The sequence below is a fragment of the Macrosteles quadrilineatus genome, unplaced genomic scaffold, assembly GCF_028750875.1.
Source record: "Macrosteles quadrilineatus isolate MER2022 unplaced genomic scaffold, UCM_ALF_1.0 Scaffold_1__1_contigs__length_201487025, whole genome shotgun sequence".
NCBI classification, from domain to species: domain Eukaryota; kingdom Metazoa; phylum Arthropoda; class Insecta; order Hemiptera; family Cicadellidae; genus Macrosteles; species Macrosteles quadrilineatus.
In genome coordinates, this window is record NW_026542594.1 from 191,848,989 (window position 1) to 191,875,088 (window position 26,100).

General features: G+C 34.0%; 1 protein-coding gene across 1 annotated transcript in view; it reads right to left on the minus strand.

The window, feature by feature from the left end:
- Positions 1-4,411: 4,411 nt before the first annotated feature.
- LOC128992780 (scoloptoxin SSD14-like) overlaps positions 4,412-26,100 on the minus strand; it is a 42,258-nt gene continuing 20,569 nt past the window's right edge. Inside the window, exons 6-10 of the mRNA XM_054416522.1 lie at positions 22,333-22,579; positions 14,742-14,932; positions 7,771-8,011; positions 6,982-7,095; positions 4,412-5,924 (exon numbers count right to left, since the gene is read on the minus strand). Of these exons, the coding sequence (XP_054272497.1) occupies positions 5,772-5,924; positions 6,982-7,095; positions 7,771-8,011; positions 14,742-14,932; positions 22,333-22,579 (946 nt within the window). The 3' untranslated portion in view covers positions 4,412-5,771. The remainder of the gene's footprint in view (positions 5,925-6,981; positions 7,096-7,770; positions 8,012-14,741; positions 14,933-22,332; positions 22,580-26,100) is intronic.

Sequence of the window (26,100 nt, forward strand, 5' to 3'; positions counted from 1 at the left end):
TATAAAGTAGAACCTCTTTAATCCGAACTAATTGGGACCGGGGGTACAGTAGTTCGGACTATTGAATAGTTTAGGTTTCAGAATATATTGTTGTATAGTGTTTCGGATTTAAAGAGGTTCTACTGTATTTGAAATTGTTAAATTATTAAAATATTTGTTTTGTAGTACTGTGATGTTTGTCGTTTTGGCATGATTAGTTGTAGCGATCAGGTAATATTTTACTTTTGATGGACGAGATCAGGTGTGTCAATACAGAAACAACTGTGCAGTCCTACCAACCACACCTAGTTTAAAACTGTAAAATGAACCGCATCTACACTCTATGAAAAACAATAAACCACAGATTGTCATCTCTTGTTTTGTTATTAGAAAACTGTACAGGGTAAAAAGTATCAACCCATTGGAGACTTTGCACGAGACTGTTTCGTGATGGGTTATAGTGACCTAAAAGTCTCAACGCAAGACTATCTCGTGGTGACATGTTATTTTTTTATTTAATTGAAATAATCTTTAGTTTAATACTTAAAATAAATATGTCTAAGTATAAATAAATAAATGGTATGCATAAATAGCTTCTGAAAATAGATCTTAATAAAAAAATAGCGCAATAAATATTTTTTAAGGGAGTATGAAGCTAATTTTTTTATCGTTTTGTTGTACAAGTTAGTGCTCAGTCATCTTTACGAAAACTTGATATATTTACCTATGGTAACTTACTCTTTGATAAATTCTAAGCTGTTTTTCAATATTGTTATTCATGTTTTGTAGTGTTGGTAGTGCTGTACAAATAGAGAACACCTGATGTTTGTTATTAATGGCCAATTTGCCAACATTTGTAACAGTTTAGAAAAAAATACAGTAGAATCTCAATAACAAGACTCTCATGGGGATAATGAAATAGGACTTTTTATCAAGGCTGGCTTCTTCTTGAGGTTTGCAATAACATTTGATCATGGGTAAAATGAATTCAAGGCGATTTGAAAATTACACTTGTTATCAAGGGTGACTTGTCATTGAGGGTCTTCTTATCGAGGTTCCACTGTATAATAAAGTTATACTAAATGCACATTTCCACGTGAGGAAATATATTATCTACACTTCTCTGGCAGTTATAAAACCCTTCTCTATAAAACTTAACTTTAAAACTTTTTTGGCTTGGTTTAAAAAAAATTACTGTACTATTTTTATGGTTTTTTATTTTTACAACGAACTGACAACTTATATCATATGAAATGTAAATATAATAAATCCAGTTTAAATTAACACAAAATGTATGTTTTTAATTTAAGTAGAAAAAACAATTTTTAATCAATGTTTTAGTAAAACCCTAGTAAAACACTATTTTTTTAGGGTTTTGGCCCTGCAATGTAAAACAATATATTTTTTAAATGTGTTAAAATTATTAAAAAAGATAAGAAAAATAGAAAAATACTTTCAATTAGAGCCAAGAAGGGGTTTCCAATCGATCAGGTCATTGAATGACAATAAGCTTAAGTTGAGTGGAAAGTTTCCATGATGGAATCATAAACACACACTGATAGAAGAAGTAATTATTTTATTTATTATTATAACTTTATTATTATTATAACCCCATGAAGAAGAGTTTTCTTTAATTTAAATACATAACAAAAGCAAAATAAATTTAAGTTAAATTTAATGTACATTCAAATTTCCCGCCTACTCCCCACTACTCAAGACTACACTAACCAAGATGATGAAGCCGCCATCTTGTGACCTTCACTTCAATGTAATTTTTCGAGGTTAGTGCATCGCCAAAATTTGTCCCTTCTTTTTAACAACGCATTTTACATTTTCTAACTTTTATTTTTTTCGCTTTACGCAACACACACACTCTTATATTGTTTTTTCCAATAGATTTTGGGAGAAATGTATTATGTAAAGAAACCTAAGAAAATTTAATTTATGTGTAAATAATTTAGTTATTTTGGTCATCTTCACAGTTGATATTTGCAAATAATTAAAGACTACCTTGAATACATTGATAAAAACATGAATTTTCAATGTTAGTTCAATGATTCCTGAGCAAAATATGAATCTTTCATATTTTTGTTCTTTAAAAAGCCTAACAAGAACTAAAAAATTTTAACTTTGTTATACACATATAAATTGTTCAAGCCTTTGATTGGCTGCTGACGACACACAAGTGTACAAGTGCGTCATTGGCATATTTCATGTAATTTGCTAACGATGCGTATGTTGTTGTGTTAGCTAAAAATGTTCCAAAATGATATAAATTACACAATTTAAAGTTTTGGCTATAAACAAAAACAAATATATTATACAATTTATTTAATATAAAACAGCCACAGGATGGCTGAAAAGTAACGTGCACCCATCTTAACTTTCAACCATTTGAGATATTTGAAATCGGTTTGCTGCAACTTTAGCCTTGACTACTTCCCAGCGACGAATGTCACGACCCATTTTCTGTTTCTGTGTTCAAGTTTTCGTATAGTATGTGTTTTCCCATGTTACTGTTTCGACATCCCCAGTGACTCCTGTTTGTCACACGGTTTTAAGGGGTCCAATGTCGGACTTTAATTTGGAACTACAAAGTTTACAAATAAATATAATTTGAAATCAGATGTTTACTTTTCACCAACTGTTTTGTAGGTTTGAATAATCACAGCATTCTGTATTAGTCATGATTTGGAATAGTGCCACAATGTTTCCACAGAATGCAGCACAGAAAACTATTTTACTTTTGGATTAGTCCGAAATATATTGAACCCCAATCGTAGCATACCTGTGCACTCAACAACTTTTAAATTCTCCACTACTGTATTCAATATTTAAACATAAAAAGTAAAAACTTTTATCAATTGTATTATAATCAATAAAAGGGATGGCAATGGATTAATATTTTTATCTTTTGTTGTATACCCACACAATCTAACATAAATTATTAAGTGAATAATAATTGTAAGTGCTATCTCAGGTATTCAAATGCCTCCCAATTTGTCATCAACTGTCATTAAAAGTAGGAACTCCAATAATACTAATGTGAAACTTAAATCGACCCAAGTTGTGCAATGGAACCAAACTGATGATAAAAAAAATTACAGCAAACTTGATCGAAGCAACAAACAGTGATAAGTTTGGAGAAATTAGTGATGGTCAAAACCAGAAATTTAGAATTTCAAAACCGAAAACAAAACTTAAAAAATCAAATTCCAAATCTCAAAACCTAAACGTGAAACTTTTTTTAGTTACGTGGTCAAGGTTGCTAAAAATACAGGTAATAATAACATTTTCACTATGTGATCAAAACTGAAAGAGATTGAAATGAATGACACAAAAAATGTCAGAAGTTTTAAAAATAAAAGTTCCAACATTTTTATTTTCGAAACTTTTGAATCTCAAAACTTGCCGATCGAATCTGGACACCAAAATTTTCCCAAAGTTTTGATGGGGTTGAGATTTGAGATTCGGTTTTGACACATCACTAGGAGAAATAGTCTAAATCCCAAGAATACTGATGATTTTATACGAATTACCCTTTGAATTCAAACAACTACAATTTCCTTTGCGTCTTGCTTTCACAATCACCACTATAAGACACAATCCCTGACTATCGCCGGTTTTAATGTAGAAAATGCATGCTTTCACACGGACAGCAGTATGTTGCGTGCTCACGTGGTGGTATGTACGCCTAAAAACTTATATTATATTTATACACCTAATGAAAAAACATAAAACCTTGTTTATCCACTGGCAATAAAGTAAAATAAATATTCTATTTTTGTATTTGGTACACTTTTTTATTATTTATCGTAAAGAACTAAAATAATAGTTGTTAGCGCATCAACGCGCGCCGTGCAACTGCTAGTAATTAATTATTTGTTGTAAAATGAATGCAATTCGGCGCATTCATTGAGTAGGTATTTAAATCTGATGTAACTTGTTGGTTATAACAATTTTAATCATCCTTGCAGTTGTTTTAGTTATTGTTGTCGTATTTAATCCCATGTATAATTTGTATTGTCCTCGTAACAGCACACCTGCAATCTCATGCATTTTTGTTGTGATCAATTTATAATTTGAACGGATTTAGCTATTTTGTTTATTTTAAGGCAATCTATTATTTTAACAATAAACCCGAGACAGTGAATTATTTTAACAGCTTGGTGCAAAACCAAAATTCTGGCATACATTTTGGATGTACTGTAGCAATCCATATTTGGGTCAAGCAACAATTCAACAGTTTTTCGGGTTTAAAAAGAATTTGGTTTGAGAACTTGCTCTGAAGATGTATTGCATCACAACTGAAATGGTCAGTAATTTTTGTTGTATCAACACATAAATAATTCATATGTGTAGATTTTATGTTAGTTTACCCACCTCTGAAAGTGATTTAGCTGAGTTTAGGTGGCTTGAATTTAATTCAGGATTCAATTCAATTCATTTATTTACAGCCAAAACCATTACACATCAAGTACCATGCACAAAGAAACAAAGTTATACAAACAGTAATAGTTCATGCTCACAGAAGAATCAATATACGTTTAAAACATAATTAAGAGTAAGACGTAATAATAAATAGTGCATGCATAATAAATAACAAATAAACTCAAACTGGCAATTATTAAGGAGAGATTGGTGGTTTTGAATTGGAGCAAACGTAAACATTTGAGAGAAAAAACAAGCAATACTAAATACAATAAGTGAACAAAGATAAGTATTTAACGTGCAAAAGTTATACAACTGATCTAAGACAACAAGATGCATACAAATCATAATAATAATACTTCTAGATAGTGCATAGAATAGTAAGTAACAAGTAGACTCTGAAGAAAAACAAGAAGCAAGCGTTACGAGAAGATATACAAGAGGATATATCAGTAAATAATGTGCTAATGATATACAAATGATATAAACACAAGATGCAAAAGAATCATAATAATCAAGACATAATAATAATACTTCTAGATAGTGCATACAATAATAAGTAATAGGTAGACTCTGAAGAAAAACAAAAGGCTAGCATTACAAGTACCTACAGGATCAACAGGACAAAAAGATTCAAATCTTCCATCGATTTAAATTTGCCATTTTAAATTTATATCGAGGCTCTTTAAATTTAGTGTATTGAACAAACCTAAGATCACAGTCACATTTGAAAGCTTTGCGTATTGTGTACATTAACTTGATTAAAAAGAGGCCAAAATGAGATTTGAAATTTAAATTGTTATCATGAAAATGAGTTACAAACTTATAAACTTATGATGGAAAAATATGAAACGTAAAGAAATAAAAAAAATTGAGGTAAACTATACTACCGGTAATAATTCATTTTTTATTACAAAACAATTTCAAAAAACACTTCTGATATGTAAACTGTTAAAATAGTTTTCACTCATTTTAGGGAAATCACGGGAAGTCCATTTAAAAATACTAACACTGCTGTTAAACCGAATGGATTTTAATCCAATAAAAATTGTTTCTATTAATAAGTGGTGTTTCTAAACTTGTCAAATAGCCAGGCGCAAAATGTATTTTCTAAACTGAGGATAATAATAATCACTATTTCATGAATTATTGAAAAACAGCAAATTTGGGTTTTTTTATGCTTAAAAACTAGAATAGGCTATATGCAGTTCTGAAAATAAAAGTAAAAGAATATGGTTTATAAAATTTAAAAGAAAAGGAAAACATACGGTTGTGATATAGAAAAAATGAGACTATTACTATAAAAACCTAACAAAAAAAATTAAAAAATTAGGGCCAGATTCAAACGATTAAAATCTTCTTCAGTCTATTCCGCAAACATTACTACTGTCTTTACGAAAATCTGCGTTGGCGTAAATGCGGTCGTCTTTTTTGGCGATAGCACAAACAATGGAGCCTCTGGCTCCAAATCTGTACATTTTGTGACCAAGTTTTTCTAGGCTCTTGACTAATGGCTGAAAAATTCAAATTATTTTATTAATAAACCCTATTAATCTACTAGTGCAGTAAAGATACTTTAAGCCCGAGTCATTCATAAAATTTGTGTATAGTTAACATAAAACATAAGAAAGAACTTTCTTACTTACTTAGGAACTTACAGATTTAGGTTTTTAGCTCTGTTACTTACAGATAAAAAAGAAAACAGATTACATCAGTACTAACGTTTTACCTAACCCGCCATGTTAAACTTCCCTATTCCAAGCGTGATGTATACAACTTCTTTACTTCTCTAGTGAAAAAACTCATTCGGTGAGGTAATGAAACACATTTAAATAACATTGAGTGCATAACTTAAAAAATACACCTCTATGGAGCCAACGACATTCAACGCTAGAAATCAGCTGTGTGCTTGAATTTTATTGTTATGTTTTGAAGAATTTTCCTAACCTAGCTTTTGTTTGTAAATGAACGTTTCTGTTAGAAGATGAGTAAAATGGATAGTAAAAAATATTGTTCGTAACCTCCTGTATATTGTCAGGTCAGGTAAAATCTTGTACGTTACACGTTACGCAAGAGCGTGTTTACACCACTTAGGTAAATTATGCCTGTGTGATGTAAAAACGCTCTTACTACTTTTGTAAGGTAAATAGCTACCTATTATTTAGTAAAGCATTGACGCCTACTTGTTTTCTTGTCCATACAATATTGCATATTCAAGGGTGGGAAAGTAAAAACGAATGCAGCAAACTAGAAACTATTGTAGAAAAGGAAATTGAGTGAATTAAAGTAAAACTAGAGTCACACCACTAAAGATGTAGATAAAGCAAAACCTAGGGTCGCAAATTGAAAACTAATGTCGCAAAATAAAAAAACCTAGTGCAGGAAGGTACTAAAAAAGTAAAACTAACTAAGACGAGTGCTGCAAAATGAAAGAGCGTACGATTCAGCTCTTTTACTTCTTCTAATCAGTGCCGCTATTTTACAGGTGGCTCTTTTGTAGGCAACGTATTGTTTAAGTGTAGGGAAATATTGTTTTTACTCATAACAACCAAGCAAAACAAGGTTACTTACAGAAGTGACTCCATATCCGTAGTCAAGCTCCATTGGATACAGCTGATGATGGAATCTTCTTGCATCCACTGCTTCTTTGATTGACTTTCCCAACCATAAATATTGTATTATGACCTGAAAAACAAATTAGCATTTTATCATCCTGTATAGGCTGGAATAATTACACTTTATCAAGCTCAGGTTGGCTGGTGGAATCACTAATCCCTCGCTGTGTCTCGCCCTCAGCCAACCTGAGCTTGATAAAGGGAAGTTGCTTTTAGTCATCACAACTCAAGACATTTTGTGTCCATATACAGTTAGATCTCCAAATCTCCGAATAAACTGGGACTGGGCCCCATCCGGATAGTCAACAATCCGAATAATAAAATTTTTCAAGGATTATCGCTCGCTGATCGATACAACAATAGACTTGTCATATAATGCACACGATTGGCACATATCTTAATATATTTAAAAAAACTTTTGCAAAACTTATGACAGCTAGCCTGACCATACTACTGGATCAAATTACACACGGGTTGTACCAACCCTGTCGACACTGTCTATCCTTTGCGTCAAAAAATGTAGTTTTATAGACAAATTTATATTTAGATTTAGTTACTGACAATGTATAATGCATCTTTGCATACTTTATGACGGATAAAAGTTTTGAAATATAGAAAGTAACAAAACCAGGGTTTGGATCACTCTATTACAATAAAACATGTAAAAATGCCACAGAGATATTAAAAATAACGAATGTAAGAATTTTCTTGCAAATAGTTGTCAAACTCCGCTTCCCTTACTCACCCATGACACTGCGGTGGTGATATGGGTGCTCCCTGCGGCCCCGACGACCATCCGCACGTCTCCATTGCTGTCTACTATGATCGTGGGGCACGTGGAGCTCATTGGCCGCTTGCCTGGTTCTATAAAGTTGGCGGGAGCCGGATGAACTCCATTGAAATGTGTCTCGTCGGGTATCGAGAAGTCATCCATCCCACTGTTCAGTAAGATTCCCGTTCTCTTTGATGTGATTCCTGCGCCAAAACTGTCAACAGATTGGTTTCAGAATAAATTTTCTGCTAATATACATTTCTTTCATATTTGCATTTTAAAATCAGAATATACATTTCCTTTGTCAGAGGTACAATATATTTTTGTGGAAATTTTTATAACATTCCTCCATTCAAAATATCAAATGGGGTACCCCAAACCAGTAATGTCTCATTTTTCAGCAACATGTTTGTTAGGCCTACCATTGAACTACTATATATGCAAAATGTAAGTGACCTGAAATAAAATACTGTATGTTTATTCGGCAAATTTTGTATGTAAAAAATTTCATACAGTCTTTTTTTAGGGAATTTTGTCTGCTATAACTTTTGTATTTAACACTTTTCAATATGACTTACAGATTCCGAAATAAAAGCGAAAGAGCCACATACATTAAGAGCCCTTCCCTTAGTCAAGCTCGACCCCACCCATCAGGACTTTTTATTTTCTTCAATCTAATGAACAAAAGGAACGTTTAAACAAATTTCCATTTCTCCGGGAATTGTTTCACCCTAATGGCAATTTTTTGTTTTATTTGACTGGGCTAATAATTACAACTGTGCAACTAAGTGGTCTAATTACCTGCTACTAAAATATTAACAGCAATTAAATTATTTAGTAGTATATCATATTGTAAACAAATATGTTCTTCAAGAGGATAACATGGGAACTTTAAAAGCTATACTACTGGGGAAAGCTATTTAAAAAAAGCCTTATTGTTTACAAAGTTTCATGTATCCTATTATCAATTAATCAATCAATTATTTAAGATGGGACGCCACTATGTGCGTATTTTAACCCAAATATGAGTGAAGGATGAGTGGCGTGATCTTGTAGTCTTGTTAGTGACTAAGGCTGACATGTACCTTAGACACAGCTGTTAATTAATAGCCTATACAGCTAATGGCAACTAAGGGACCTACAGTTTATTGTGGAATCCGAACCACATTTTTTCCTCGTAATTAACGAATTGGTCTAATTATTAGGATAGTACTGCGGATAGTCGTAGTACTCACTAGTGCGGACGTTAATTCACACCAGGGAGCATCGCATCCACAGTGCATCCCTATAGATATCCACAATTTGTGACCTCCTAGTAGCTGGATTACAGGACGACGCCATCCGTCCCAGTCAAACATTGACTATACACTATTCTGTGTATAGTCAATGGTATTGGTATTAATAATATATATACAGTCCACTCTTGGTAATTCAAACACTTGATAATTCAAAACTTTCGATAATTCAAAATGAAGGCTCAGTCCCTAGAGAATCTCTCAATATTTCAAATTTTTACCATGCATTTTGATACACTCGGTATTTCAAAGTCCAAATAGAGGGCAGGTCAAATTGTAACACACAGTAATTCGAAGTTTCGTCGGAAAAACACTCTATAATTCGAAGTAACTCAGTAATTCGAAGTTTCGTCGGTTAGCACCCTTATAATTCGAAGTCATGCTGTAATTCAAAGTTTCGTCGAAAAAACACTCTATAAATCAAAGTCACGCAGTAATTCGAAGTTTAGTCGGCAAAACACTCTATAATTCAAAGTGATCTCTTCCTGTTATAACAGGAAACTATACAGTACAGTACATCCTGTTCCTATGGTAGGCTAGTGTTAGACGTTTTGATGTTTGTTTAGTTAGAGCAGTAGTCTGAGTTAGTTCACTGACTTGTTTTTCTAAGTTGGCAATCCGATCTCTAGATTGCGCGACATCTCCTTGTGCACAAACGTAGTTGTCGACAGCTGATAGTTCAGCTATTGGCGAAATATATAGCACTAAATAACAGACTTCTTTGCAACTAAAGTAACTGAAAAATAATTAAGGAAATTGACAGGAAAGCAGGCTTACCTTTAAATAAGTCCATAGAGACACATAAAACATCACAAAATTAAAAGTAGAATTCTACTTTTAATTTTGTGATGTTTTATGTGTCTCTATGGACTTATTTAAAGGTAAGCCTGCTTTCCTGTCAATTTCCTTAATAATTCCTGGCAAATACCCTATCTTTTTATAAGATAACTGAAAAATAAGCCGTTGATTGTTTAAAAGTGTACTAAAATACGGTACAGTATGATGTTTTATTGTAACGTGCTGTACCTTTGTATGTATTAAAAAATGAACTCTCTGTAATTCGAATGGTTTATTTTTCTCCCGATAAATCGAACTCTTGGTAATTCAAAACTCTTGATAATTCAAATTTATATGCTTGGCCCACCAATTTCGAATTATCAAGAGTCTACTGTATGTGTATGTAAATTGTATAGCAGAAGTGTAAGGGTTTTTCCCCTTACAGTTAATCTACAGTGTGTAAATTAAGTCTGGCACACATTTTTTATCTTTTTTTCTATAGTAGATAGAAGAAATCAATTTGCGGGACTGATTAATAACAAATGTTAGGCACTTTTTACCAATTTTGAAAATAAAAATTCCTTTAAGGGCAAGGGGTGGTGGGGGGTAACTAAAAATTTTCAAATGACAACCCCCATCTTGTGACCCCTCATTTTAAAGGTCATTGGAAGACAAATCCAAAGATGTGTCTGAAAAAAATTTTTTTGCACCCTATCCAAGATGGCGGTTTAAAATGTACTTAGGGTTGAACGGGTAAATTAGGTATGGCACACATTTCTTATCTTTTTTACGCTTTGTAGATAGAAGGAATTAATTTGCGGGACTGAGTAAGAACAAATGTTTGGCACATTTCATAATTTTGAAACAAATTCCTCCATAGGGTAAGGTGGGGGGGGGGGGTAACTAAAAATTTTCTAATGACAACCCCCATCTTGTGACCCCTCATTTTAAAGGTATTTGGAAGACAAATTTAACTATGTTTCTTAAAAAATTTTTTTTTGCATCCTGTCTAATATGGCGGTTTAAAATGTGCTTAGGGTTGAACAGGTGAATTAAGTCTGAAATACATTAAAATTTTTTCAGACACATCGTTAAATTTGTCTTCCAAATACCTTTAAAATGAGGGGTCACAAGATAGGGGGTTGTCATTAGAAAATTTTTAGTTAACCCCTACCCCCACCTTACTCTATGGGGGATTTTTTTTCAAAATTATGCCAAAAAGTGTGAAACATTTGTTCTTACTCAGTCCCGCAAATTAATTCTTTCTAATCTACAAAGCGTAAAAAAGATAAGAAATGTGTGCCATACCTAATTTACTCGTTCAACCCTAAGTACATTTTAAACCGCCATCTTGGATAGGGTGCAAACAATTTTTTTTCAGACACATCTTTGGATTTGTCTTCCAATGACCTTTAAAATGAGGGGTCACAAGATGGGGGTTGTCATTTGAAAATTTTTAGTTACCCCCCACCACCCCTTGCCCTTAAAGGAATTTTTATTTTCAAAATTGGTAAAAAGTGCCTAACATTTGTTATTAATCAGTCCCGCAAATTGATTTCTTCTATCTACTATAGAAAAAAAGATAAAAAATGTGTGCCAGACTTAATTTACACACTGTATATCTATATATTAATAGGCAAGCATGTTTCTTTAAAACCTTTTTTCTCAGCTCATGTGTGTCGTAGGGAAAATCTACTCATACTGTTAGAAAGATATTTTCCTGTAGATGTGCAGAAACCCTTTAAAAATTAAAATAGGCTCAAAAATAAGCACAAAAAATGAATTTTAAATTTAAAAAAAATTAACATGGGCTTTATGGGTTGCATATGTTAATTGTACACAGTCAATAAGTTTGTTTGCTAATTTAACGGTTTGCTACAAACATTTACTGACTTGGTTGAAATGAAATTACTATTTGAATTTGGGTTGGCGTAAATATTACATTGGAAAAAAGCAAGAGAGCCTAGATAATTTGATATACCAAAAAGAAAACTGAATTAACACTGTGCTGCATTTCTTAGTAATCATTGAAAGAGCCGATTTGCAAACTATGGAAAAAAGATAGTCATAGAACACCACCAAGGAGAAGAAAAAGAAACAATGTTTTTTTTTATTTATAATCGTTATGGTGGACAACCTAATGAGGCTATGAGTAAGGCTATTTGTAGAAAACACAAAAAAACAAGATCAGCTTTTGAAAAATTATAAGATATTTACATGAAATGTTGATTATATCGATCTGCTTTGTACATCTTGAGTATTTCCATAATCTTTAAGTCGAATATTTTAAAGTCATCAGAAATTAAACTGTTATTCGTTTTAAAATAACGCCTGTAATACTTAGCAATTGCTCGAATTCGGGACACTAGTTTTGTTTATAAGAAGAGATATTTATTTTTGTAAAGAAGCTAGTTATTATTTTTTTAATGGAATAAATGTTTTATTTTGTTTCTTGTCTTTAATTATTCCTAAGGCCATAAACCCAATTGTTTAGTTAGAAATAGGATTATTATTTAGGTATTCAAATTATTCTGGTATTATTGATACATAACAATGGAAGTTTAGTTGAAAAGTTTGAATGACAATAGTGTCAGGCTTAGAGAGAGAGAGAGAAATATAGAGCTAGAAGTTAGCATTGAGGTAGCGGCCGAGCTTATCAGCTGTTAGGGCAAAGGTGGTGGGGCAAGACAACTGGACTGCCGAGCCTACCTCCCCTACCTCACCCCTACACCCCCTGCCACTGGAAGGTCCTATGTAAGCAGGTGCATTAGGGGCACTAGTCTCAATCAATATTGGACGTCGGACAGTTCAAAAGGTAGATACTGTCATGGTCGAATGTACCTCTACTATAACCATAAGTCACTTATAGTAGTCTTAGGCCCAAGGTGGATAGTGTCGGTAAGTAGAAGCTCAGGGTTGTTAGGCATACTAACTAAGCAACCCCATATCAGTATAGTTAGTTCTACCCAAGCGTTATAACTTAAGCAGAACATTCAACGGGTCGGCTTAGGAGGTAGGTACCGTGAGGGAATACCTTGCGGCGGAGTTAAGCTGGTTGGAGGGGTTATACCCTGCCACAGCGAATTGTGTTCAACCGGATTTGGACTACGAAATAAGGTAAGTGCCAGCTCGTGACCGAATAAGTCGCGACACTCAAGTTAGGGTAACGGATAGTTACCTTAACCTACAAATCAGTCAGTAGGGTCACGGGAAACATTAGTTACCGCGAAAATTTGATATCAAAGACCATATGGTCAAAGTCCAAATTCGATATCTCGAGGTGGGCGATGATGAGTCCATTGCAGGCGTACTTGGTTGCCGCGGACTGAGCTTAAACCTCGAGATATATAGGGAAATCAAGATTTAGGCTAACTTTAGACCCCTGGATGGTTGGTTAGACACCCATGCCCTGGACTATCTGTGAAATTTGTAGAAATCAAAATTCATCGTTAAGGGTAAAAATCCCTCATAGAAGTTTTCCAATATGCCCGAAGAGTACATTTTAAGTTATCGCCAATTAATGTTAATAAATGCGTAAAATATAATAGGCCTACGGTATGTCTAATTAGATTTTATACCAGTGGGGACTTATATAACTTTATCTAAGTATTATTTTTGCAAAGACATAAAAGTTAAAAGGTCAACAAGTGTTCAAAAAGCTTTTATACTAAACTACTACGACAATATTCAAGTGCCGCAAGCATGCAGATTGGGGAACGCAACACCCATCACTGTTGGAGCGAACGATCGTGGAGTGAACTTCAAGGTTATTCAAGGTTATTGTTCAAGGTTATTACATATTTAAATAATACTGATCGTTCATTCCAATGTGTATTCGATCCACTGTACAGTAAAATTCAAAATGAATATTTTCTACTGGTTAGTCTACTTCAAGAGCTGACTGTACCCGGTGGATCAAATGAACAGTGGAGCGAACAAACAGGCAAATAATTTGTAAAATTACTTTTTGGAGTGAACGATCGTGGAGTGAATAAAACATATCGGTTCGTTTAACTCTTCTACCCGACCAATTTTCATGATTGAGGTCTCAAATTGAAAATACGGCCACACAGATTTGCCATCAAGCATCGGCATATATTTATCTATAATCCCACTCGGTTTGTATGTAAACATAAGTTGCCCCCCATGTATTTCTTATGGGAGTTAAATTTGGTTTCTATTTTCCGAGTTTGTTTGGCTCTTCTACCCAACCGATTTTCATGATTGAGGTCTCAAATTGAAGGTATGCACGCACAGATTTGCCATCAAGCATCGGCTTTAGTGATGGGTCGGTACCGGTTCCTAGCTAAAATCGATTCTCTGTTCTCAGTTTTGGTACCATCAGTACCTTATTTTAAATTTTTAGGATAGGCTACTTTTATAATTAACAAAATGACCATATTTCAATTTTTCAGTATTTTGCATTAGTATAGGTCGGTCATACAAAACTTAAGGGATTAATAAAATAAAACTTATTTAAATAACCGAACACATTCAGATCACAATAATAACTTATATAGTGAGAAGTGTTAAAAATATTTAATTGGTGATGGGTTGATAACAAAATTTATTGATTCTCAAACTAACGCAAGGTGAACAACCATCATAAAAATTATTTTTTCATAAGGTTTTTCTATGATTAAAAATCAATAGTTCCAGTATTGTTCATGTTTTTTATACATTATAGACTCAAAATAATCAGTAAATTATAGGCTTTATTTTAAGCTATTGATAGTTTGAATCGGTTAAGCTCAAGATACTGTATATTTAAAAATCATAATTTTGATTATTTATCAAATATGATATGTATTTTAACAGCGTCCTCTGGTTGTATATTTAAAAAAGAGAACATAAAAATTTAAGTCCACTCACTATTTATTAACAGTGCTAGTGACCGCCACAGCGTCTCCGTCCGGCGCAAGGATACTGATGTGTGACGTGCCATGGTCGTCAGGGTTGTAGTACACGGCGCCATAGTGGGTGGCCTTCTCAAACGTTTGATCGTCCTTGATCTGTGATCGTATATTGTTAATGTAGTCCTCAGACATCAGGTCGGCTAGTTGCTAGAGAAAATAGACCATCATTAATCTGTTGTTTAAATATTATTGAAGGATGTGAACAGGTTATTAAAATATACCTACAAGGTTTTTTTGTTGTTGCAGATCTTTCTTAGGATGTTCCTTTAAGCGAGTTGACAAAGCTTTACAAATAAGTGCTATATAAAAAAAATCACTTGAAGCAATTACTTTTGTTCAGAATTTATTAATTTTCATTATTTAAATCTTATTTTAATTATTCTAAACAAGTCAATCAAAATTAATTAACCAATGTTTATATTTATTATTATTAAGTTTAAATTACAATTAATTTCAATATTAAAAATTATCATATGTTATGAAATCAAATTCTATTATATCACATTGTATCTCAAAGAATACTAGCTGTTACCCATGAGCTTCACCCCATTTGAATTCATAAATAATAAATATTAATAAAACTATTGATTTGTTAGGTTAAGCGGTTTTAAGCTGAAATAAACAAAACAAAATACAGTAATAAAAAATAAAAACTAGTGGCAATAGCTCCTATATACAGTGTGGATGAAAAGTCTTGGAACTGTTAAATATATTTGTTACCAATATAGATAAAGTAATGATACTTGGTATATGAATAATAGCTATAAATGTCTACTGTGTGACGGCCCCAAAAATTCCCAGACCCATTACATATCAGCTGGGGAGGTTTTTGCTACACCCTCAAGAAACCTTGTCAATACCGTCACAAAAGCATTGCTTTATTTCAAATATAAAAGAAGGGTGTGTAATATTGGACTGTGTTAACCTCCCAACTTTTGCGTCAGCCAGTTGCCTCATCATGGAATATTCTGTCAGCCGTTGCTCAGCGCTAAGCCAGGCCAATGTTCTCGGAAGTGTAACGCGAGTGGCTGGAATTTGCTGAGGCAGCTCAGCAAAGCAAGTCACTCGATGAAATCTTTGTGCAACTGCAGTTTGCCTAACGCCCCGATTGATCGTTAGGCAGCAGCGTTTGCACTGACGTCATGCGGCATAGCTGCAACGTGATTGGCTGGTTCCCCTCCACGGCCAACTTTGCGCTACAGACGGGGAGCACTCAGTTGAGTTAGTCTAAATTCTAAATTCGACTCAGTCGGTCATCTAAATTCTCACCTTTACCCCATTCTTCTAAAATGCACCTAATAATGAAAATTTGTATCTTAACATTGTAGTTCTATAATAACTTATTTTGATCTTGTATACTCTCTTTCTTGCCAGTTAGTATCTGTGATCATAAGTTCTTTGTGTCTGTAAACTAAACGTAAATTAATTATACAGCAAGTCGGAAGCTACAATTTGTTCTTGTTGTAATTTTAATAAACTACTGTTCGTAGCGAATTCTCTTTGTTTCATTCGGCTACCTGTCACAACTGTTTTAAGCTATTATAACTTTTTTATGCCTTAAGGGGGACGACCCACGAGGGTCAGACAAAATTCTTAAAAAGCAGCATAGGTAGAGTTTGGTATCTAATTAAAGGTCTTAGTTAATATTCAGATTCAGATTCAGAAACACTTTATTCAAGATTTACATTATACAAATATAAATGCAGAATGGCGTCAATAAATACAATTCATTCTATACAATATTATCAAAATGCTCACTAAATGAGTAGTAACATTTGCTTATTATAAATATTTATAGTAGAATACATTGCCGCAAACCCAAACTCAAACAGACAATTGAGTCAAAAATGGCAGCCGTTAAACTATTTCTTGAATCTGCCATTTTGAATCTTTGAGCAGCTGTAATTTTTTACTCAATTGTTCTATTGAGCTCAAATTTGCGGTATTGATTCTACTACATAATACCTTTAATTTGATGTGCATGTCGACCTATGCTTACGTTAATGATTTTCTTCTGAATTCTCGCAGTTGCCCCTTGAGGAGGTAGCGTAGAATAGCAATGGAAATTCAATCTGTCATTTTTGACTCAGTTGTCCTTTGAGTTTGGGTTTGTGGCATTGTATTCTACTAACTAAGACCTTTGATTAGATACCAAACTCGACCTATGCTACTATTTAAAAATTTTCTCTGGCTCCTCATGGGATGTCTCCCTTAAGGCATAAAAAGGTGATACAGTAATAGCTTAAAACATTAGACATTTATAGCTATTGTTTATATACCAAGTATCATTACTTTACCTATATTGGTACCAAATATATTTAACTGTTCCGGGACTTTTCTACCACACTGTATATATATTCTAGTAATTATTTTGTACAAATCATTAGTCTCATGGGTTACCCTACCTTGAATTATCGTTTAACATTTTTGTATGTTATAATATTTATAATAGTTATTACATATCTGCATAATGCATTTTGATGTATGCTCTGATTAAAATAAAAATCCCAAAAGACTGTTCATGCGGTGTGTTTATAATATAAACTTTCTTGTTATATTTTTACATCTATTCTATATATAATTCAGTTTTGAAAATATTTGTACAACTAAATCTAGAGTTCTACTGGACCGATTTTATTAATTAATGGGTCGCTGTAAAACTTAATTCGTGTAGATTTGCAAATAATTCTGAAAGTTGTTTTTGTTATGATTTATGGTGAAAAATTTCAAAAAATCATGTTTTTCACACTTTTTATTTGGGTGAGACTTTTGGCTGTCTTTTTGAGTGTTTCCAAGAAGTATATGGTATCAGTTTGTAAGAAATTTTATTCTCTTTCAGAATATCACCTTCTACTTTGGTCGATTTCCTAACCATTTAAAAGTTATTTACAAAAAAGCTAATCAACCTCCAAATTTATAGTAATGAGAAAATACAGAGTTAGGGATATTTTTGTTAAACTTTGTACAACTAAATCTAGACTTCTACTCGACCGATTTTTTTAATTAATGGGTCATTGGAAGGCCCAACTCATGTAGATTACGGCAACAGCTGACTGTCGACTGCACTACGGTCAATGAACTTACTGTTGATGTCTACACAACGCTTAATGCTGGTTTACCATAGTGTGAAATATGTGCGCGTTTTCACCATTCAAATTGTTTGTGGACTGATGTAGTCTGGTTTATGACTCAATGTGCCAGTTGACAATAATTTAATTTCTCAAATACCGACCTCAGAGCAAAATTTTAAATATTGTTAAAGTTTCAGATTTCTATTTTTGTTATTCAGATTTCAAATGTTTAAGTATAAAATTGTTTCGTGTTAAATGTATTAAATGTAAATCAATGGAAAAAAATGAACAAAAAAATGTGTCGTCTGTTGCCACGACGGGTCGAAATTGTCCCGGGATGGAAAAGGTCTTTGTGCGGACCTGAAGGTCGCTCGGGCCAATTTTTTTGGCAGGGGAGATTTCTGTGCCGATATTAAATGCAAAGATTTAAAACCCGCGCCAGGCAACGAACCACGTCAGTCAAACATGACGTAACGCGGAGGAATACGAACAGAGAAGGACTACATTTGTGCCGTGTCCGTTCGCCACTCGTAGTCTCGGAGTTGCGCTGTCAAGATCCATGGTCGCGTTTGTCGCTGGTGTAGGACGATTATATTAATATCTTAAGTTCGCAGCTAGAAAATCGCGTTCGGGCGAAAATTGTACGTACATCAAATGATCGCAATTGTCAAAATTTTGCCGAACTGCAATTGGGGGTGTATTTTATTAGTATTAAGTCGAGACAGTTGAGATGCCGGATTGATTGTTCGCGTTCGTGATGAAAATTAGTACATGCATCATATCGATAGCAAATGTCAGTTTCTAGCGAATCATAGATCGTTGTGACAGTATTTTTAATTGAATCAATAAACGCCAGCTTCTTTACATACTAGAGGCCGTTGTATTTAACCACAACGGGCTCTGTTACTAGTTGTATTACATTTTACATTTTTACATTACACAAAGATTATATTATTTCTATACAGTGTGTAAATTAAGTATGGAAACAAATCTTTATTTTTTAAACCAAAATAGATAGAAATATTGGGTTTTTGGCATTGACTGTTAACCAAAGTTCCGCAATTTTTTGCATCAGAAAAAATTTTTCACCCCCTCAGGGGGGGTAGGGGTAGGGGGTAACTTAATTTTTTTAAATAGCAACCCCTATTGAGTGACCTCTCATTTTGAAGGGTTTGTCAAAAGAAATACAATGCCGTAAACCCGAGGTCGATATCTTACCCCTAACCAGAATGGCGGCCATTTTAAATTTCGAGATGGGCAAACGAAATTCAGTGTGGATACCCATAATTTACCTTTTAAATGGGTTACATTGGGTAAGCCGAACTCCAGATACCATTATTAGATTGAAAAGTGGATGTTTTTATCGTATTCAAAATTTTGCCCCAGCCCCCAAAATAGGGGATATTGGGGGCAGCCCCAAATTTTTAAACGCAAACCCCTATTGAGTGACCCCTCGTTTTGAAGGGTTTGTCAAGACAAAAGCAGTGGCACAAATCTTAGGTCGATATGTCATCCCTAGACGAAATGGCAGGCATTCAAAAACTTGATTGGGTAAAAAAGCGCCCATTTCACCAATTAAAAATGTTGAATGCCTGTTATAGTAGCCCCTATTGAGTGATCAGTCATTTTATAGCTTTTGTACCGCTAAACCTGTCACAAACGAATTGTTTGAAGTACAGATAAGACAGGAAATAAATAATCTAGAGCACAAATAATACACATCATAAATAATAACACATAATAAAACTAATTTAATACTGTAAAACACACACACAGACAAAAGGTATTACTATTAAAGTAATGTTTGCTGCTATTACCTGAGTAATTCATAGATGTTGGAATTGATGGCCAAGAGCAACTTGACAAAGTCCTAAGCGATTGTAAAATTCGTTTAATACTCTGCCAATTGTTTGCTGATCAATTGCCCGTGCTTCCGCCAGAATCCTTTCTGAAAGCTCTTGTAAGTTTTCTGGTCGATTTACATACACTTTACTCTTAAGATATCCCCATAAAAAATAATCCAAAGGGGACAAATCGGGAGATCTTGCAGGCCATTCTATGGAACCCCTTCTACCTATCCACTGATCTGGAAAAGTCTGGTCCAAATAGTCCCTTACATTTACAGCGAAGTGGGGTGGAGCGCCATCTTGCTGAAACCAAATACTTTCATCCACGGCATGCTCTTCATCCTCAGGAGGAAACTCTCTTGAAATAGCGGGTACAATAGACTCGCGCAACAGGTCCAGATAACGATCACCATTTAAATTACCTTCAATTATAAAAGGTCCAATTACCCTAAATCCAACTATTCCTGCCCAAACGTTAATCTTCTGAGGGTTTTGTGTATGGCATTCTTGAGCCCAATGTGGATTTTCATCAGACCAGTACCTCGAGTTTTGTCTATTGACGTGTCCATTGAGGCTGAATGAGGCTTCATCAGAAAATACTATTTTTGTTTTAAATAACGGATCTTGGATACACCGCTGCATCATTTCTTCACAAAATTGAATTCGACGTTCAAAATCATCCTCGTTCAATTCATGAATTAGCTGTACCTTATAAGGATGAAATTTTTCGGCTTTCAGAGCTTTATGAACCGAAGTGTGACTTAAACCTAGATTACTACCGAGCTGACGAGTAGATGTAATGGGATTTTCTTGAATACTCAAAAGCACATTCAGTGTCATGTCTTCTGTTACAACTGATTTACGTCGACCAGTTTTAGCTTTATTTGCTACATCCCCTGTTTCCAAGAACTTAGTACAGATCTTACTTACCGTAGATCGGTTTATTTGATGATCTGGGTACAGTTCATTAAATAACTCACAAGTTTCTTGATATGTACGTGACCTATCCCCATACCCAACAATGCGGAGAATGTCAATTTTTTGCTGTGTACTTAAAAAAACCATTGTTAAACAAAACTACAGAAGCACTTGAATACACCTCTCTCTACAAAATTAACTAAACCAGAATGAGTAGATGAAACATTATCGAAAGAATATCCTTTAGAAACCCAAACAGCTACTGATAAGAAAGGGTAAATGGGAAATCCCAAGTTAGAAACCGTTTTTAAACTACGTTGTGCATCTGCATTTCGAAGGAGCTGAGATAACCAAAGCTACTTAAATTTTTTCTAAAATTTCAATTTACTATTTCATAATTTCCTCTCTTACTTAATTACTATAAGAATTTTTATAAAATGTCTTTTTATAATTTTATTACATAATTATAAACATAATTAATTGACATTTGGTTCTTGACCACCATTTATTTTAGGATAAACGGATTTTTTATCATTCTGCACGGGGCTGGGGCAAAATTTTGAATACGATAAAAACATCCACTTTTCAATCTAATAATGGTATCTGGAGTTCGGCTTACCCAATGTAACCCATTTAAAAGGTAAATTATGGGTATCCACACTGGATTTCGTTTGCCCATCTCGAAATTTAAAATGGCCGCCATTCTGGTTAGGGGTAAGATATCGACCTCAGGTTTACGGCATTGTATTTCTTTTGACAAACCCTTCAAAATGAGAGGTCACTCAATAGGGGTTGCTATTTAAAAAAATTAAGTTACCCCCTACCCCTACCCCCCCTGAGGGGGTGAAAAATTTTTTCTGATGCAAAAAATTCCAGAACCTTGGTTAACAGTCAATGCCACAAACCAAATATTTCTATCTATTTTGGTTTAAAAAATACAGATTTGTTTCCATACTTAATTTACACACTGTATTTTGTTTTTACACTGTAAGAACCAACAGTAAGTGATATTTATTTTATGTAAACAAAACAAATACAGTTCACTTAATCAAAAATTAAAAACTATTTTTCCTCATCCAATTTAGCTATTAAGCTAACTCATTAAATAAACAATTATCAAAATTTCCTGAAAATCTTTTTCCGAAAAGGACTACGGAGGCTGTTAGAAATCTTGAATGAGGCTATATTTTGAGTATCAAAATACTCTTACGCAGGTTTAAAATAGTCTGGCGATAGATTACTGAGAAAACCACATTATTTTTGTAATGTGATCTGAAGTGTTAGGGATGAGCCGGTGAAAAAACGCTGATCGTACCCTCCTTATAACAGAGAGCATCGCGAAATAATATTATTTTAGCAATAGTTGCTGAGAAAAGCGTATTAATTTTTTAATGAAGTCTGTTTGGAATGAGCGAGTGAAATAATGCTGATTGTATCTTCCTATCAACATCAAACATCTCTAAATAATAGTAATAGTCTGTCTGAGGAACTTCTAATCACCAGAATAACTGTGAGTAAAAGTAGCCTTGCATTAGAACGAATGGCTGATACGTACTGGATGAGGAAGTTATAGGTGAAAAAATAATGGTATAGTTTCACCTATTACCAAAAAAAGTCAAGGAACGTTCCTGACTATCATTTCAAAGTAATGACACTTCCCATCCCTACCCAGTATTTTTATACTTTTTTTAGTGTGATTTTTCACACTTACCTTTTTGATATCAACAAAGAGCGGATCGCCCAATTCTGTGCGCTTGGCGTAAGCGTACTTAAACGCCTCCACCATCCTGTGAACGGTTGTTGTCATTTTGTCGAGCGTACTCACGCTGTCTGGGGTTAGATTGTATCCTTCGAGGATTTTGAGGATGAAGGTGAGGAGAACGCCGGCACCGGGTGGAGGAGAGGTGTAGACTGTGTCGTCTTGTAGCTTCACAGTGATAGGATCTGTCCATTCTGGTCTGCATGGGTAAAATGATTAGTGTGTGAGGTAACTTAAATAATTTAAATTGGGGTTTCAAGAATAAGTTTAATCATGAAGACTATATTCTGCCAGGTTTTTTTTCAAATTAAACAAGATGATCCCTACATGTTACACCATTACCCAGATTTACGGATATGCTATCTGTACCACAATAACGAATTGAAGAACTAGCTCCGCAACGGGAATTGTCTGCTGTAACCAACATCAGGGCCGGATTTCCCACTAGGCCCGGTAGGCCCGAGCCTATGGGCACGAGCTCCCAGAGGGCGCACAGCCGAGAGGAAAATATTTTTTTACTATCTTAAAATAAAATTAGGTTTGGAGAGAAAGGGCTAATTGCCTGAGAATTAAATAGTCATAAACATATTTTAGAGTTGAGTAAAAAAAAACTCTGGCTAATAAAGCATTATGATTTCAAAGTTCATTAGAAGAAATAATTGTTAGAAAATTTTAACTATTTTTCAACATTACGCATCAATATCGTTACAAAATTGGCAACGAACATTAGTTAAACTTGGAGTAGGTTGGAGGGATGTTGACGAGTGCCCAAGCATTACGTACATTCGTATCACCGGCTTGGCGCTACTGATCAGTAGGGGCACATGCGTGCTAGACACTGTTACAACCCTTACCTCACAAAACGAAAGTTATTAACTAATCTTTCGATTAGTTTACAACAATCTGCAGGTTTCTAGGCTAGTTTACAACAAAATATATAATACGTTGTGTTGAATATTAAACAAATTATAAATTTATCTTAAAAATTAATAAAAAAATATTAATCTCAGTTTACAATAGGTTTGAGAAAAATTCAATACCATCCAAAGCACCCTTAATGCTGCCATTTTCTCCTCAGACCTAAGGAACGGTATGGCTGGAATGTTGCTCTATCTTGCTTTGGAATTATAATCCAGATGCAGAACCACCATCCTAACCTTTCATCGGGCGCATCACAGAAGTTGCATCCGGGTCACTACTTTTTTCGTTATAAAAACCATAGTATGTGTGCGGCAGGGCTGTGGCCTGATTTACCTCACGAACCTCTTTTGCGGAATCGGTTTTATATTCTCTAACCCCTTTCCCAGTGGTCAGTCGACTTTGGGGGCGGTGGTTCGCGTCACTACTGGAAGTAGCTTCCATGAGCGCCCTGTGATGCTACGGGTTTCCCGGAGCCTAGTTCCGTGTGCGCCCTTGTGTTTGACCTTATTAGCGATATTATAAAATGTATGAAGAAGAGCTAATTGCGAGATTGTTGGATAGTGTTGAAAGGGAAGACAAGGAACAATATTTAGTAGAAAGAACTAATGGTACGTGAGTTCGGAAACCTTTTTTTTTTTCAAGAAAAAGAGCTTTGACAAAATGAGTAGTCCTTCTAACAAATGATTTTTTGCATTAGACAATAGGTGTTTTAAGCTTGGATAAAGTAAGTTATCCTTGAAATAACACCATTGGTGTTTTTATGCCATACACTGATGCAATTTTTGTCTAAGAGCTTTAATGAATGAATTTTCCTTGTACAAAATTATTATTTTTATTAGACCATTTACGTGTTTTTTCCCATTAAATATTAAAATTTGTTTTCTAATATATGATAGTACTGTATAAGCACAAAATATAAATCATTTTATCCACAACACTTACGTATTTTTATTTTTTATTATAACATTTTCTTTGTAATACCGGTAACTTAAGTAATAGTGTAATAACTCATAATAAATGTTTTTCATCGAGTTTTATTGCTATTAAAATGTTTTTTACTCATCATTGTATAGTTTTTGTACTCCCGGAGGTAACCTCCGTGAGCGCCCTTTGGTGTTTGAAAATCAATGCGCCTGACGGAAGGTTAAACATAGCTCAAGTAGACTTCTTATCATATTGTTAATTCTAAATTTGTTTCATGTCTAGTTCATGTTGGTGACACTGGACGTTAGTTTCTACGTAATTTTGTTTCTATTATTTTAGGGTTAGTTGTAGTTCTATGTGTGTTTTAATTTCTTAATCTTGTAACATAACCAGAAGACGACCTATTGTTTATGATTAGATCATTTTATTTAGGATAAACTAGGTTTAAATAACAATAATTGTTTTCAGCTAATAAATAAAGATGACAAATCTACTAAAGGAGTATGTTTAATCTATGGTATCATTTACTGTATGGAGTTCATGTTTTTGGGCCTGAAATTGGAATCAATGGCCATGTTTTTTTTCAGGAATGCTCTGTGGACTGGTTGAGTTGTTTTGTTTCAGTCTCAGTCCCACAAACGTGAGCATTTACTAAAAGAATTAAATTGCTAAAAGTGTTTAAGACGACATTTTGTTAAGGCTAAACAAGTCAATTCTTCAAAAGACTTGCAATTATAAAATTCAATTGGAGTGGTATTCAAGCAATTGCCATAGGCCTATAGGCATTATGGTAGTTTTTTTAATAAAGGTTTGAAGGAATGTAACTGTGACCAGACTAGGGGGGGGGGGAAATTATTTGGGCCTAGGGGTGCCAAAATGCTAAATCCGGCCCTGACCAACATTGGCTTGACTTGGCCAACAGCATATAATGGACCTAATGACAACACAGATCTCCTACCGTGATAAAGTGTAAGATTAGAAAACAATAGTCCAAGTCGATTATATTAAGAAGTAAATTTTACCCATTTGGTTATAGATTTTTGATGACAACAATTAAAATAGTAAAAAAATGACTGGTGTAGGTCTTTATTGAACCGTAATAGCCATACAATTTGGACCATTGACTAACCAAAAATAAATGATCTGAAAAGGCCTCACCCCATTGGTTTAGGTTAGGTTGGTCACGGCAATGTAAGGTTGAATGAGCCTCTTTTAGAATGGACACTATAGTGTAGCGGTGTAATGTGGAAATGCGAGACTAGTTTAAGCATGCTGAATCTGCTACCAAATGATTTACATGAAAGACTTGTTGGGACAGAGGACGGAGATCTTTTACCCAGACCGGAAGCTTGCATAGCCAGCTTTGGTTTATCCTAACACAACTAATTTACTTAAACTATCCTTCCAAAACTTGTGAGCTAGAAAATGACTATCAGATAATTTGGTTTTGATTGTACTACTTAAATCAGAAATAACTATGACGAGAGCTGTTTGCCCGTCCTACGTACGGGAATCGAGTAGTCTATCATATCTGTATAAATAGTGTGTCTATTACTAATTCAAGCATAGTTTAATCAGTTCAAAATTTTTAGTAAATATAAAGCTGCCAAGATGAATTAAAACATGAGATCATTGTTATTTTCCCAACCTTTCTTCAAAAAGTCGAATATTAAAATAATTTTCATAATCTTTCTTTAGAAGATTTGTGGGCTTTGATTAGTATATAGCAATGATTATAGAATCTTACTTATTTCCTATAATCAATGACAAAATAACAGAGTTATTAAACTAACCTCATAGTTCCATAGAATATTCTTTTATTTAACCAGCTGTTAGTTATAAAAAATTATATTGAACTAAAACAAATGAAATATT